General features: G+C 51.4%; 1 protein-coding gene across 3 annotated transcripts in view; it reads right to left on the bottom strand.

Annotated features, from left to right (window-relative positions):
- The window catches only part of DDX41 (DEAD-box helicase 41), a 503186-nt gene that overhangs the window by 8208 nt on the left and 478193 nt on the right, over nt 1-16785 (bottom strand). For all 3 annotated transcript variants that reach the window (XM_069651511.1, XM_069651513.1, XM_069651512.1), the window contains one exon: nt 7411-7507. In XM_069651511.1, coding sequence (XP_069507612.1) covers nt 7411-7507 — 97 coding nt within the window. The remainder of the gene's footprint in view (nt 1-7410; nt 7508-16785) is intronic.

Raw genomic sequence — 16785 nt, 5'->3', positions numbered from 1 at the left:
CGTGTTTGACAGCAGAGCAAGAGATTAGAGTGGCAATATGGAGAAGGTTGCCATCCTTGAAGGACTTCCGGGGAGGGGTGAAGGTCAGGGGTACAGGTCAGAGGTACGCCCTTCGGAGGTGGGAGCCCGAGAGGGAAGGAGAAGGCAAGGTAGCCAAGGAGGAGGCAGAAGGGGGAGGCAAGGTCGCCGCAGAGAGGGGAGAGCAGGAGAAGAAAGGAAATTGATGAGGCGCGGGAAGCATCTATCAGAGAGGTGAAGGTTGGCCTGAGGGCCTTGGACCAAGACGGTCCCATTCGAGTAAACATTAATGATGATCTTAGAGGAATGGAAGGAGGACAGGAAGGTGCCCCAGCGGGTGCCACCATTAATGGGAGAAGAGGAGAAAGGAGAGAGCACAGAGACCATATGAAGGGTCCATAGGTCTGGCGAAGGAAAGTCAAAGAGGATGTCGGTGAGAGTTTCCTTAGAGGAGGCTCTGGTGTAGGTGTCAGCGATAGGGAGGCCTGGGATGGAAACCAGGATGTCCTTTTTAAACTTCTTCCTACCAGATTTAGTGGGGAGAGCAGGATAGTCAATAGATAAGCAGTTATAGAAGATAGGAGAGACAGAGAGCACCATAGAGTAGATAGGGAGAGGGGGAGGTACTAGAGAGGGACACTAGAGTAGGCAGGCAAGACAGCGAGAGGCAAGCAAGTTGCGCGATAGGACAGGATGACGACAATCGGGGATTAAAGGAGCTTGCAGAATGCACATTTTAAAGACACGAGAGTTGAGAATCCTGAGTAGAGGGAAAAAGGCCTAGCTTTAACAATGCAGTTTTAAATACTGAGCCAGTGCATATTATAACAGGAGAAAAACACACCTAAATTTGAGAATCCTGAATAGAGGGAGGAAGGCCTAAATTACACAGTGCACATTGTAGAACGGTACCGATACAGTCCAATTTTAAACATCTGGTGGAAACCCGTCTGTAGGTACAGGGCAGTCAGGAGGAAGGTGTCTGGCAGCAGGCGTCCCCTGCAGACACCTGCAGACACAGGGAGCCACCAAGTAGGAGCTGCCCTTTGCCTAGGGGCCCTTAGCCGCGGGGTTGCCGGGCAGGGGCTGACCAGGGGAGGTCAAGGATAATGAGGGAGAAGCGAATCAGGAGGGGGTGGGCGGGATGGGAGGCAGGCGGGATGGAGGGGGGAAGAGAGGGAGAGAAGGAAACAGAAGGGGAGCTGGTAAATGGGCTGCACACGGGCGAGGGGCACCCGTGGCAAAAACAAGTATTTTAAATTTAAGCAAACAAACAAAATTAAAGTGCCTCTGTGGCGCTCACCAGCAGGAAGATGTCAGTGCTGCAGTCACCTGCTCAGTCGGCGTATAAAAGACTGACATTGTCATGAGATCTTGTGCACTAGTCTGTTGAGTAGGGCAATCGGGGGGGGGGGGGGGGAGCATAGACACATTTCCCTGACCATGTTATCCAGAGACTGTTCCCCTTGGAGTGGTACTAAGGGTACCTGGAGGTGTAATCTGGGTATTATGCGTTCTCCAGAGTTGCAAACAAGTCTATCTCTGGGAAGGCCCAGTTTGCGAAGACGTTGAGTACAATATCCTTGTGTAGTTGCCATTCGTACTCTACGGCAAGGGGGGGGGGAGTCTCTGCTCAGTACATCTGCCAGAAGATTAAGTTCCCCTGGAACGTGTTGTGACAGGAGGAATATCTGTTTGAGAGTCCATTTCCATATGTTCTGTGACAGTTTGGACAGCCCTAGAGAGTGAGTGCCCCCCTGTTTGTTCAGATAATTCATGGCTGTAGTACTGTCCGTCAGGACTAGAAACGTCTTCCCCTGGAGGTGTGTTTGAAAAGCCTTCAGGGCCTTGAACACTGCCAGCAATTCCAATAGATTTATGTGATTGGATAATACCGCTGGGGACCAAACACTGTGCGCCGTCTGATGAAGGAGGTTAGCTCCCCACCCGGTCAGGGATGTGTCTTTGGTAAGAACGCCTTCTGCTGTGGGGGTGGTGAAGGTCTTTCCCTACAGAAGATTTTCCCTTGACCACCACTGCAGATAGTGAACGAGGGCTGCCGAGACAACCACTAGATCGTCCCACTTTCTGCTGGCCTGACACCATTTGCTCGAGAGCCACTCTTGCACAGGGCGAATGTGCAAGCAAGCGTATAAACTAAGTAAATGCAGGAAGCCATCATTCCTAATAGTCGCATGGCTTTGCATACAGTCCCCTCGTGACTGGCTATATAGTGAGGGATCTGGAAAAGCATGTTTTGAACCTTTTCGGAGGGGAAGACGAGGCTGTCTGTGGTCCGAATTAGAGCTCCCAAAAACTGTTTTACTTGGCTGAGGTCTAGACTGGACTTTTTCCTCGTTGATCGAGAAGCCGAGGCTGAAGAGGAGATGTACCGTCTTCTGGGTATTTGTTTGGCATGTTCCGTACAAATCACCTGTCATGAGCCAGTCGTCGAGGTAGGAATATACTGGAATGGACTGCCTACGCAGGTGAGCATCTACTACCGCCAGTACCTTCGTGAACACCCCTGGAGATGAGGCGATGCCGAAGGAAAGAACCTTGAACTGATAGTGTGTGTGTCCTCTATCATGAACCTTAGGTAGTTTATGTGTTGGCAACATTGAAATATGAAAGTAGAATAAGTTACTTACCAACTGGTAACGTTCTTTCGATTGGATGTTTCTCCAGCGTATTCCACATCTTTGACATGTTATGTCCACAGCTGTGCATATCGGAAACTTTTTCAGCAAAGGGCATCCTGTGTTGATGGCGTCGGGTCGATGTCCTTCGAAGGCCTCCGTCGAGGGCGACATCACGGATGTTATAGATAGGACACACGGCGCCCGTAGCCTCAGTTTGGTTTTTTTTCCCCCAGAACGTGTGGCACCAATCCAATGCCTGCTTGAGTGCACATAGCCTTGCGGAAACGTAAGATGCAATCGCATAGGAAATTCTACAGAGGTGCAGGCTGGGAGGGCGATGTGGAATACGTTTGGGGAACATCCAATCGAAAGAACGTTACGAGTTGGTAAGTAACTTGTTCTTCGAATGGATTGTGCCCTCCAACATATTCCATATCTTTGACAGACTCCCAAAGCAGTACCAGAAAATGGAGGAGGGGAAAGAATTTAGAGTACCCAATCAGATGGCAGAATAAAGAATCGCCTTCCCAAAGGCCATATCTTGACCATAGATGGAATCCAAGGAATAATGTTTACAAAGGTGTGGAGAGAAGCCCATGTGGCTGCATAACAAATATTCCTAATAGGAACCCCCCATTGTAGGGCTGTGGAAGTAGCCACGCCCCTAATGGAATGAGCTCGCAACCCCTCAGGAGGGTCCTTACCCGCCAATCGGTAGCATTCAGCAATGGTGAGGATAATCCACCTGGACAAGGTCTTCTTGGTAACAGCCTGGCCCAATCAGCGTCCAGCATATCCCACAAAGAGTTGATCATCCACTCTGACCCTGGCCATCCTAGAAATATAAAAGACTCTGGGCGTCGACTTCCGCCCGAAAGGAAGGGCCTTGAATTGGTAATGCTTCCCCTGAACGACGAAGGGCTGCGCTTGCAGTGTCCTATGTGGAAGTATGCATCCTCCAGATCTAACGATGACCGAAAGTCTCCTTCTTCCAGCTGTCTGAGCACACGTTGAAGAGTGAACATTCGTAACATCTGGGACATTTTGTATTTGTTAAGTCGTCACAGATCGAGAATGGGCCTCCAGCCCCCTGTCTTCTTTCGCACAAGGAAGTACCTTGAATAAACTCTGGAGCCCTGGAGCCGCTTTGGAACTAGCTCTATTGCCCCTTTCTACCATGGCCTGAACCTCCAGCAGCAGCTGAGAGATGTGGTTTTCCTGCCGGGCCACAGGTGGTATTTAGGGACACCTTTGTTGGAACTCCAGAGTGTTTGTCCGTGGACGAGAGCGTCCAGCACCCAACGGTCGGTGGAGATGGTCATCCACACGCTGACGAAGTTTGCCAGCCGGCCTCGCACCGGGGTGCACGGGTGGGGGCCAGACGTCCCAGCCAGTTCATTCTTGTTTGGAGGTCGGCGGGCCGCCCTGCGGGCCTTGACAACGACAGCGTTCTCCTCCAAAAGGCCTTGGAGCGGCCCCTTTTGGTTTCTTGGGCCGAGAAATGATTCTAAGTGATCCGACCGCGACTGATTTTGCCGCAGGCTGGAAAGTTTGCATGAGAAAGGTGCAAACTATCAAAAGATTGCACCTTTCTCATGCAAACACACTTACATACTGCGGGGGAATCCACTGCTGCCCCCATTTAAAAAAAATGTTAGCGGGTGTCCCCCGCAACACCCCGCTCACTATGCCACACGGCATTTTTCGGCCCGATCGTACAAACCCCGAGGAATGGGAGGGTTGGCGGTAAGAAGAAAAGCCCCCGCTGAAACCCCTTGAAGAATGGGTAGACTTGCTTCCTGAGGACCGAGAGGATGGCCGCCGCTGCTGTAGCGTGCCCGGGGCATGTGCCGCCTGTGTCCTCTTTGATGGCCTGACTCATCCACAGTTTTCCCGAAAAAGATGGTCTCTCTCAAAGGGCACGTCCAAAACTCTTGTCTGGACCTCCTGTCGAAAGTTGGTGGCCTTGAGCCAGCCATGGCGGCGAAGGCAAACGCCACTGCCCATCGGGCAGAAACCCGCATCCGCGATGTCCGTGGCCACTGTGATGGTGTGGTCCGACGCCACTTCACCCTCTTGAATAATCTCCAACGCCTCTGCCCTCTTATCTTCGGGGAGGAAGCCCAGCAGAGGTGCGAGCTTGAACCACAGCGCCCGGTCGTAGCGCGCTACGATAGCGAGGGCGTTTGCGGCCTTGATGGTCGTCGCTGCAGAGTAGATAACTCGCCTTCCCATCGCATCCAATTTCTTCCCCTTGTCAGGAGGGTTGGTTGCTGCCGAAGACGTAGAGCCCAACGGCTTCTTCTTGGCCGCTGCAGAAACCACCAAGTCCGGCGACGGTTGGGCCTGCAAGAACGTAGGTGCAGAGTCCGGCACCCTGTACTTCTTCTCTAGGCGGTCCCTCTTCGCTGGGGCTGTAGAAGAGTTCTTCATGAGCGCTAGTCCTTCATCCCAAATGTCATCCAAGAGCGGGACTGAAAGGATGTCTTCCTCTTCGCCTCGCGGTGCTGGTATAAGAAGCCTTCCTTCTCCTCCGGCGCGAGCTGGAAAAGCTCTGATGCTCTGCAGATCATTGCATGGAACGGTCCTATCTCGTCTGGCAGAGAGGATCTTGGCGGAGGCGACTGGAGGTCCCCCACCCACCGTTGCCGTCGCCCAACTCGTCTCACCTGTGTGTGGTGGCAGAGAATGAGCGAAGGGTGGCAAAGAGGTAGCGGGTGCCTCTTCCTCTTCTTGGATGGCGGTTCCCCTGTCAGTGGGGCAGTCGGCACCAGCGCCGCTGCGGGATCGGGCGACGGCATTATTGGCATCCTCTTCTGTATCTCGAATACCAGTGTATGCAGAGTTGAGTGTATGTCCATTGAGATGTCTATAGGTGGCAGTTGAAACGTAGGGATAGGAAGCTGGGGTGTAGGAGCAGAGCGAAGGCCCTCGTCGTCCAGAGGCCCTCCGTCGTCTTCCTCAATGGTATCTTCATCGTCATCGGCGCCCTCGTCATAGGGCGCGACTCGTCGACACTGCCTTCCTGTATATTCTGGAGGTAGATTAGTTCCTCCTCCTCAGCATAGGAGATATCCCTGCCCTGGAAGACTTCAACGCCTCCCCTCCTCCCCTTTCTTCATGTCCAGAGGGGACAGTCTCAGGGAGATGATCGGCATCCTCTTCTCCGGGGTCTTCTCAATGGGCTGGAACGCAGCCTCCTTCCTGGGAGGGAGGGACACTCTTGCCTTCGGAAGGGCGCCCTGCGAGTCCACCCCCACGGACTTCAAAAGGGACGCTACCACCACCTCGATGGAAGGTGCCGCCTTCGTCTTATGCACCTCGGCCTTCACGGTCAGGCCAGGCCCCTTGTCCTGCTTGGCCTTCGGGGTCGCCCCAGACACCTTGTCATGCTTAGCCTTCTCCTTAGGGGTCTGGTTGGAGACTCGGTCCCCTTTAGCCTTTAAGGCCAAGGGTAGGCCGGACGCCATACCCTGTTTGGTCTTCTCCTTGGTCGTCTCTGGGGCCACCTTTAGCTTGCCCGGGATATCAGACTTCCTCTTGGATGAAGATCCAGAGCGTTGACTGGAGACCGAAGCAGTTGGGGATGCGGAACACGCCCAGGCCGCCGAGGAGCCCACTGCAACGGGGCTCCGGACGGTAGCAGACTTGCAGTCCTTGGCCTTTTGTTGGATCCCTGCGGCAGGGGCGCTCTCAAAAGGACTTAGAAGCCCGCTCAGCTTTCCCGGATCCAGAGAGGCATGCCCCTGGGGACCACCTGGTGCAGAGGCCTTGGCCTGCAGCCACTCCTCCAGCTATTTAAGGCAGAACGCACAATCTCCCTCCTTATGCGTTGGGTACAGGCGGTACAGGCACTGGGAATGTTTGTCGTCTATGTAAACATTCCGCAAACCGCAGCCAGAGCAAAGCTTGAAAATGAAAAGGGAATCCTTCTCATCCGACATGATCCACGCGGTGTAGGTCTGAAGAATCTTCTGGAAGCTTCTACGAAGTAACTCGACGAAATCCACCCTTGAGGGGCACTGAAGAATCCAAAAAACGAGTCCCCGTTAATCGGAAGGATGATCGATGGAGTAAACAGGCTCGATTGACAGAAAAATAGAGTAAAACTCTTCCAAAAAGCGGAAATCGCAGTAAATGCTTGAGAGCTAAGCATGAGGACTCCCAACACTCAAACGTGCGGTAAAAATCTGACGATAGCTGCCTGAGGAGGGGCTTAGGTAGAGGGCAGTCATTGGCTGGGGGCAGTATGACCCACAGCTCAGTGATTGCTTGTTAGGAGAAAGACAGTTCAGAAATGAAACAAACTGATTATTTCTTTACCGATGATTCCCAGCCTGACAGGGAATATTCATGAGCATGTGAATCCATGCCAGACCCCATGCTGGAGAAACATGTGAAACAAAAGTATAAAAACCTGGTTAAAAATGCATAAAATAGATACAAAGGTCAGAGATGGACAAGTAATGTTTAAATGCTTGGTAAAAAAAGGGACAGCAGAACCCTCAAAAATTGAATTCTGCCCCAAAAGGGTCACTTCAAGTAAACTTTGCACTTGAAGTTAAGGCAGTCAGAAACACACTTTTCCTCACCTAGGGAACATCCTGGAATGATGGCCAGTTGAAAACAAGGGAAGAAAGCAATGCCCACACAGTGGTGCAGCATAAACAGCAACCGAGCAGTGGTTCACAGAACAGTGGGTTCAAATTGTAATGAATACAAATGAAAAAAAGACTAGTGGGAAAGTCACCTTTTCCTCCATGGATGGCCACAGCCTCCACACCTTTCAATAGGAGATACTCATGTATAGCGTCCACATCTGCCTTCTTTTCAGCAAAGATCAGCACCTACAATAGGACAAAAGATCACAGTAATTACAGAGGATACATTAGCCTCAAGTAAACGGATTCCCCACTGGCACAGAGAAGGGTGTAACCCTAACGAAAAATACCCCTGGAAGAAAAGATTCCCTGAAAAAGAAAAGACATCCACTGTCCCTTATTAGGTAAATTGTTAATTTCTATGCCACAACACCTTCACATGTGAGACTCCCAGCACTTTTTGCTGAAATCCTGTTTTTTTTTAATCTGTCTCCCGAGTGAGTGGGAGACTTTCCCCACTCGCTCATTCTTTTACTCTGTATATATACCCTTGTTTGTTAATTTTGTAATATATATATATAACAATGCATTACTTACCGTAAAAGCATTTCTGATGTTGTATCTGCTTAGATTCACATGCTGTGCATAGGTCCGACATCCAGTGGTCACTGCGGAGTATTTCATTTTGTTTTTCGTAGTCGAAAAGGGGACGTCGACAAGGCGTGTCTGTAACACTATCCCTTATAGTGACGTGCGTTGCACCCACAATCCCTCATGCGTCGAGGTCCCTCTGTTTGTATTTTTTCTGCCCTGAGGGAGTCTTCTATACGTGAGTGAGTACAGAAAAGAGAGAGATGTAGAAGATGTCTATGTTCCTTCCATCCGAGCGGGGAGGAAGGGTGGGCGCATGTGAATCTAAGCAGATACAACCATCAGAAATGCTTTTACGGTAAGTAATGCATTGTCTTCTGATGTTTGTTAATCTGCTTAGAATCACATGCTGTGCATAGACTAGCAAGCAGTACCCGGAGTTGGCGGTGGGTTATGAGAAGGAACAGTAGAGAAAGGATGTCTTAATACTGCCTGTCCCACCTGGGAGTCAGATCTAGAGTGTGCATCTAGACAGTAGTGTTTTGTAAAGGTGTGCACAGAACTCCAGGTAGACGCTTTGCAGATGGACTCAAGGGGAACATTTGCAATGAACGCTATGGAAGCCCCAGTGCCTCGAGTGGCATGTGCTCTTGGCTTGAAGGGTAGTTCTCTCTTAGCAAGAGTGTTACAGAGAGTGATGCATTGAACAATCCATCTAGATATAGTGGACTTTGAGACTGCATCTCCTTCTCTTCCTGCTGCCACGAGACAAAGAACTGATTAGTCTTTCTCAGTGGTCTGGTTCTTTCCATGTAGAACATGACAGCTCTGCGTATATCTAGTGTATGCAGACTTTTTTCTCCCAAGCTGGAAGGGTTTTGAAAGAACGTTGGTAGTTCTATTGACTGGTTTACATGGAATTTCGAGATGAATTTTGGTGCAAACCTTGGGTGTGTGCGTAGAACCACCTTATCCTTGTGAACTGTTACGAAGGGGTCTAGAACAGAAAGAGCCTGTAGTTCACTTACTCTCCTAATGGAGGTGATAGCTATTAGGAAAGCAGTATTAAGAGTGAGGTCTTTAAGAGTTGCCTTATGCATGGGTTCAAAAGGAGGGCCCATGAGTCTAGAAAGTACCACATTTAAGTCCCATCCGGGGGCTGGGTTAGCTATCGGAGGGTGTATTCTCTTTACCCCCTCCATGAAGGCCTTGATAACTGGTATCTTCCACCACGACACTAAGTTGGGAAGTGGTGTATGCAGAAAGTGCCACCAGGTGGACTTTAATGGAATTGAACACTAGACCTGAATCCAGTAAATGTGTCAAGTACAGAACAATGTTTGTAGGAGAGCAGTCAACCGGGTTAATGCTCTCACCTCTACACCAGATGACAAATCTTTTCCACTTGCTAGAATAGCAGTGGCGAGTATTAGGTTTTCTGGCTTCCCTGAGGATGTCCATACATCTCTGCGGGAGTTGTAGATGTCCAAATTCCATGATCTCAGGAGCCAGGCTGCTAAGTTCATGATCTGAGGGCATGGATGCAGTGTCCTGCCCTTGTCCTGTGACAGCATGTTGTACGGGCAGGGAAGTTTCACTGGGGGAGATAGGGACATCTCCATCAAGTGAGCGAACCATGGCTGCCGGGCCCACATTGGGGCCACTAGTATCATGGTAACCTGCTCCTGGTGCATCTTGTGCACCACCTTGTTGAGAAGGGGAGTCGGGGGAAAGGCGTAAACAAATTTCTCTGACCATTGAATCGACAGACCGTTCCCCTTGGATTGGTTCTGGGGGTACCTGGAGGCGTAACTTTGGCATTGTGAGTTCTCCAGAGTTGCAAACAGGTCTATTTCCGGGAATCCCCATTGCGTGAAGACGTCTAAGACGATGTCTTCGTGCAATTGCCATTCGTACTCTTCGGGCAGAGGGAAGTCTCTGCTGAGTTCGTCTGCTAGCAGATTGAGTTCCCCTGGTACGTGTTGTGACAGTAGGAACATGTTGTGTTTGAGAGCCCACTTCCATATATTCTGGGACAGCTTGGACAGTCCTGGAGAGTGGGTTCCGCCTTGCTTGTTGCTGTAGCACATGGATGTGGTGCTGTCTGTTAAGGACCATCACTGTCTTCCCTTGTAGGTGTTCCTGGAAGGCTTTTAGTGCTTTGAACACCGCCAGTAGCTCCAGTAGGTTTATGTGCTTGGATGCTACGTTCGGAGTCCACACTCCGTGAGCAGTTTGATGGGATAGGTGAGCCCCCCCATACTGTGAGGGATGCGTCCGTGGTTAGAGTGGCCTCCACCGCGGGTGTGGCAAAGGGTTTCCCTATTATCAGGTTTTCCTTTGTCCACCACCGTAGCGAGAGAACCAAGGCTTGCGAGACCACCACTAGATCGTCCCATTGTCCGCTGGCCTGACACCAATGGCTGTTGAGCCACTCTTGCATTGGGCGCATGCGCAGGCACGCGTGAGGTACCAAATAAATACACGCCGCCATCATACCTAGCAATCGCATCGCTTTGCGCACCGTCACCTCTCGACCTGCCACATATTGGGGGATCTGAAACAGCATGTTTTGGACCCTCTCGTTGGAGGGGAAGACGAGGCCGTTCTTTGCTCGAATTAGAGCCCCTAGGAATTGTTTGACTTGGCTGGGGTCTAAGCTGGACTTCTTCTCGTTGATGGAGAAGCCCAGTTGGAACAAAAGGTCTACAGTCTTTTGGGTGTTTGAGAAGCATGTCTCGTAAGAATCCCCTGTTCTGAGCCAGTCGTCGAGGTAAGGGTATACTGGGATGGATAACCTGCGCAGGTGGGCCGCTGCCACTGCCAGTACTTTCGTGAATACCCTTGGTGCAGATGCTATGCCTAAGGGTAGCACTCTGAACTGGTAGTGTTTGCCCTCTATCATGAACCTGAGGTATTTTCTGTGCGCTGGCAACATTAAAATATGAAAGTATGCATTTTTCATGTCCAGTGTTGTCATGTGATCTCCCTGTGATAGCAGTGGGATTACTTCCTGTAAGGTCACCATACGAAACTTTTGGGGTTTGACAAACTTGTTCGCTGGGCGCAGATCTAATACAGGGCACATGGTTAGATCCTTTTTGGGTACAAGGAAGTACACTGAATAGATACCTTCCATTACCTGAGATAGAGGCACGACCTCTATGGCTCCTTTTTCCAGCAGCTGGTCCACTTCTTGGAGAAGGATGGCGAGGTGTTCTGGTGTCATGCGGCGTCCCCTCGGGGGTCTGTATGTTGGGGAACTGTTGAACTCCATACAGTAGTCGCGGGCTACGGTGGAAAGTACCCAGCGGTCTGATGTTATTCCCTCCCATGCTGGAAGAAAGGATGTTAACCGGCCCCCGACCGGCGTTGCATGGGAGGGGACGCGAATCTTCACGTCACTTGGAGGTGTTGTTGTCTTGGGAGCCTCTGGGGGTGGAACCCCGGCCTCTTTCCTTGCCACGACGTTGACCCCTCTGATTGTACTGGCCGCTATTAATTTGGTAGTTGCTGGCAGAGTACTGTTGTTGTTGGTTTTGTTGCTGGCGTTGTCCACGAAAAAAGCGTTTACCAAATCCCCGCCTATTAGGGGGTTTAGAAATTTGGTCTAAGGTCTTTATTGTATCAAAATCTTTCTTCGCGTTCTCCAGCGCGTCATCCACTGCTCTCCCAAAGAGGTTGGACTCCTCTATGGGTTTATTAATAAGGGACGCTTGTGTTTCCGCCTTAAATCCGGAATTGGGAAGCCAGACGTGACGCTTCAGTAAAATTCCTTGTACCAAAGTGCGGCCAGCCGTCTCTGCTGCATCGAGGGTATTCTTGACGATGCTTTGATTGACCAGAGAGCCCTCGTTAACTGTAGCCAGTAAACGAGTCTTTAGGGGTTCGGGAGCTTCTTCGATGTCCTGTCTGAGCTCAGCCCATTGAGCATCGGCGTAGCTTGCCAATAGGGTATTATTATTGGCGATTCTGGTAGAGCATACCGCTTCTTCCCCTCTTTATCTGGGGGTGCCTCGCTAGTAGATAGTGGGACCCCTGCCCTTTTCCTGGTGTTGGTCACGACCAGGGAGTCCGGGATTGAGTGACCCTTAATATATAATGGGTCTGATTGAGAGGGAGAGAACAGTTTCTCAATCATCGGATTGACCCCTCTCACCAATGCAGGAGTGGAAAGAGAAGGTGTAATACGTCTCTTAACTGAGGCGAGGATAGGTATAACCTGGCTAGTGGGGGGTTTTTCTTTGATAATCCTCTCCACAAAATCGGTGTCTGGGGTGACGTCCCCAGTTTCGATTTCGAAATGTGCTGCTGCCTTCTTCAGCAGTGCATTGAAGGTGGGTTGATCATCGACAGGCGAAGGGTTCCTGACTGGTGTAGTTTCAGTAGACCTGATGACTATACTGCTACTGCCTGTTTCAGTCGACCTAGCCGGTGACTGCCAGGGATTTTGGTCGCCCTCGCCTGTGTCTTCCTGGAATCCTTCCTCACATAGGTCAGTTTCCTCGTGAAAACCCTCCTCTTCTTGTTGGTCCTCAACATAGGTGAACTCATCTTCCTCTTGGAAGAAGGTGTCTTCCTCAGTGGGATTGAAAGAGTTTATGTCCTCCTGTATGGGGTTATAAAACTTCTGGTATTTAGCCCTTGGACTCTCAAGGGGTGCCTCCCTTGGTCTCTTGGGTGCCCTGTCTTCTGGGATGGACATGAACCTATCTAGTTTGTCCATACAGGTCTGGAACCTTTCAAAGGTCCACTGAGGTCGGCCAGGACGGTCTGGGAAAGAAAAGGGGGTTTCTTCCTCCTGTAATTGTCTGGTTCTGTCCCATAACGTCGAAGAAAGAGAGCCTTTGCCTTCTGAGTAGCCTTCTTGCTGGCTAGGGCCTTCTGTCGGCGCCGGGAACTGGCCTGATCTGCTTTCCGGCGCCTTCGGCGTATCTTTGGCCTTGTGCGCGGTTTTCGGCGTTTCACTCGCTGTACGTCTTTGGCCGTCCTTAGATGCTATGCGCGCGAGGCTTTCGGCGATCATTCTCTCTTCTGAGGGATCGGTCGCCGTCGCGCTATGAAGCGTCGAGTCCTTGGTCGTCGAGTCCTTGTTGGCAACGTGAGCGCTCTTGCAATGCGCGTCGCCGGAAATTTTGGTGTTAGCGCCCTTATTTTTAGAGTGCCCAGTCGCCTGTCGCGGAAGCGGTGGCGGGGAGGGCTGACGACCCTTACGGTCGGTGGAAGACGTCAGTGGACCCGGCGTCCCCGTTGGCGCTGTGGCTGTCTTCGTCTTTGACGAATGTGTGCCTGGGGGTATGTGCTTTGGTGTTTTCCTGTGTGCGTCCTTGTCGCCGGGGTGTTCATCCCCTTAAGCTGGGCGTGAGCCGGGCTTGTCGGGGACGGACGACGAGGAGCGTGAACGCTCCTTTGAGAGGTCTACGGCCTCCGTTACGGGGGCTGTGCAGTCACTGTCCTCGTCACACTCGGCGGCGGCAGCGGGCGAGGAGTCAGGCCTAGACATGGCCTAGGCCGCCCACCTTTTGACCCTGCGGTCCTTTAGAGTTTTGGGCTTTAGTAATTTACAGGCCGCACAGCCGTCCTCCTGGTGATCGAGGGGTAAGCAACGGTTGCACCATTTGTGCTTATCCTTCCAGGTATATTTACCCTTGCAAAGCGGGCAAAACCTAAATGGCGTCCTCTTCATAGCTGAGGGTAATAGGTGTGACTACGACCTTTAAAGAGAGGGAGGGGAAAGAGAAAGGCATTCTTAAAGAAAAGAAAGAAAGACCACAAAGCCCCACTCTCCCTACTGTGTATGGCCGGCGAGGCCAGGCCACGTGTTCGGCAACGCCGAAGGATCTCCTCCGCTCGTCCTTCCGTCGAAGATCTTGCTCGTCGGAGAAACGGCTCTGCGTCGAGGGAGGGATCTACGTTATTGATATTTAATAACAAACGACCAAAGGTCGAAGAAACTATTTGGCAATGTCTCTCGAGGAGCTCAGCATAAAGGCGACCAGTAGCTGGGCGGAAAAAAACAATCTGAGGGACCTCGACGCGTGAGGGATTGTGGGTACAACGCACGTCACTATAGGGATAGTGTTACAGACACGCCTTGTCGACGTCCCCTTTTCGACTACGAAAAACAAAATGCAATACTCCGCAGTGACCACTGGATGTCGGACCTATGCACAGCATGTCATTCTAAGCAGATTAACAAACATCAGAAATATATATATATATATATATATATATATATAATATATATATATATATATATATACTGTATATATGGAACAAGTTACTTACCTGTAACTGTTCTCCAGCATGGGTCTGGCATGGATTCACCTGCTCATGAATATTCCCCGTCGTCAGGCTGGGAATACTCAGAGCTTCACTTTGGTTTATAGGAGAAAGACAGTTTATAAACAAATCACTGAGCTCTGGGTCATACTGCCCCAACAAATGACTGCCCTCTCCCTAAGCCCCTCCTCTGGCAGCCATCTTCAGATTTGGTAGCATGTAAAGTGGCAGTATGACCAAGAAGAGCCGCAGAGGGGCAGGAGGGAGGGTTTGCATGTGAATCCATGCCAGACCCATGCGGGAGAACAACAGTTACAGGTAAGTAACTTGTTCTTTTTCTCCAGCATGGGGTCTGGCATGGATTCACATGCTCATGAATAAAGAATACACAGCAGTACATACATACACAACCACGGGAAGTGGCAAGGCTCAACAGAAGCAATCACTCTTACCTCCTCACCAGGCTCACTTTCAAGCGAACAGGTTGCATAGCACTGCTTGGCAGATTCTGGATTCCTCTCTGGAATCTGTTGACGCCGTAGAATTTAGTGAAAGTGTGCGTAGACCTCCATGTAGCAGCCCTGCAGATGTCCAGCAGGGGCACACCTGACAGGAATGCCATTGTTGCAGCGATCGCTCTGGTAGAATGGGCCAGGCAGCAGTCGGTTTGCTAACCAGTGACAATGAGTGATGCAGCCAGAGAGCCACCTGCAGATGTAAGCCTTGGACAAGGCCTTCCCATGGTTCACAGGACCAAAGTCCACAAAAAACCGAGAAGTTTTCCAGAAACAAAGTCCTTTCAGCTGTCAACAAAGGTGTTGGAGAAAACACAGGTAACACCAAGGGCTCGTTGAGATGAAATTCCGACTGGACCTTGGGCATGAAGGAGGGATGAGTCCGCAGCACAACCCTTGTCTCGTGGAAGGTTTAGTAAGGCCGCTTGCAGGACATGGCCTGGATCTCACCTACTCTCTTGGCAGAGGTGATGGCCACGTGGAAAGCGGTCTACCAAGACAGGAACTTGAGAGAACATGATGCATTGTCTCGAATGGGCCCCCCATGAGCCTAGTCAGCACAACGTTGAGTTCCCACGCCGAGGCAGGCGCCTTCACAGGCGGGAACAAATGGAATAGCCCTTTGAGGAACTCCTTCACTAGAGGGTGGCATCAAAGAGAAGACTGTCCCGCAGACCTGGTGTAGCGGGTAATAGCCTCCAGATGCACCTTGATGGAGGCGTGCGCCAGTCCCGACTTAGCCAATGACAAAAAGTATGGAAGGACTTGGGGGGCCATGACCCTCAGAGGGTTAATCTCCTGCGTCTCACACCAAGTCGAGAAACACTTCTATTTGTGTCTGTAACACTTCAGAGTAGACAAGGCCATGGCCTTGTCGAGGACCTCCCTGCAGTCCGCAAGCAACTCGTAACTCCTGAACTCTAATGCTGCAGGAGCCAGGTCTTCAGGTTCAGCGATCCTGGGTCGTGGTGCAGGATTGCACCCCCCCTTCCCTGGTGAGAAAATCCACGACCACTGGTAGCTTGACTGGAGGGGACGCTGACATGACGAGTAGGTCCGGGTACCAGATATGCCTCGGCCACGCTGGTGCGACGAGGATCATTCTGCACTGCACCGGCACCGTCTGAGTTGACTGATGACTCGTAGTTACAGTGGCAAGGGGACGGTGGGGTGGGGGGCCCGACGCTTACAGGCACAGGTCTTCCCAAGGGAAGGAGAATGTATCCCCCATCGTCCCCGGATGGGAAAACATGCTGGCGAACCTCCGGCACTTGGTGTTCGTCGCCGTCGCAAAAAGATCAATTTGGGGAAGAGGTTGTCTACTTGATCCTGCCGAAGCTCCCACTCGTGGAAAGAGTGCAGCTCCCTGCTGAGGAAGTTGGCAGCAGTGTTTTTGACTCCCGCCAGGTGGAAAGGAATGAAGAACATCCCCTGGCGACAGCCCAGTGCCACAACTCCTGTGCTTCTCTAGAGAGCACCAGGGATCTGGTCCCCCCCTGCTTCCAGATGTAAAACATTGTGGTGGTATTGTCCGTGAAGACCCTCACCACTTTGGCCTTGAGGGACGGAAGAAATTACTTGAGGGCCCAAAACAGCGCGTAGTTCCAGGACGTTGATGTGTAGAGCCTTCTCCTACGGCAGCCACATGCCTCTGGCATGCAGACGTCCGGTGTGTGCTCCCCTCCAGGGAAGCATCTGTCGTGACCGTCTCCTGGTATGGAGGGCTCTGGAAATCTGTGCCCCAGGGATGTTGGAGCGCACGTCCCACCACCTTATCACTAGACGGAACTCCTCATCGAGCATGATCCGGTCCTTGAAGCTTCCGGACACCTGGACCCAACGGGAGTCCAGGAATTCCTGGAGTAGTTGCATCCGCAACCTGCAGAGCCGGACCAGTTCGATATATGACATCATGCCGAGCAGTGACTTGATGGTCCTGACCGTGGCGATCTTCAGTGCTAACAGCCGTTGCACCTTGCCCAAAATGGCTGCTATCCTCTAGTCCGACGGAGCCGCCAGGCAGGATACTGTGTTCAGCCTGGAACCCAGGAACAGCACGTTCTGTGATGGAGTCTAGCAGGAGTGTGCACAGTTCACCGAAAACCCCGGATCCGTCAGGAGCCCAGACGGCCCTCT

The sequence above is a fragment of the Ambystoma mexicanum genome, chromosome 3p (assembly GCF_040938575.1).
Source record: "Ambystoma mexicanum isolate Mex_15411 chromosome 3p, UKY_AmexF1_1, whole genome shotgun sequence".
NCBI classification, from domain to species: Eukaryota; Metazoa; Chordata; class Amphibia; order Caudata; family Ambystomatidae; genus Ambystoma; species Ambystoma mexicanum.
This window is presented reverse-complemented; position numbering and strand designations above follow the sequence as displayed.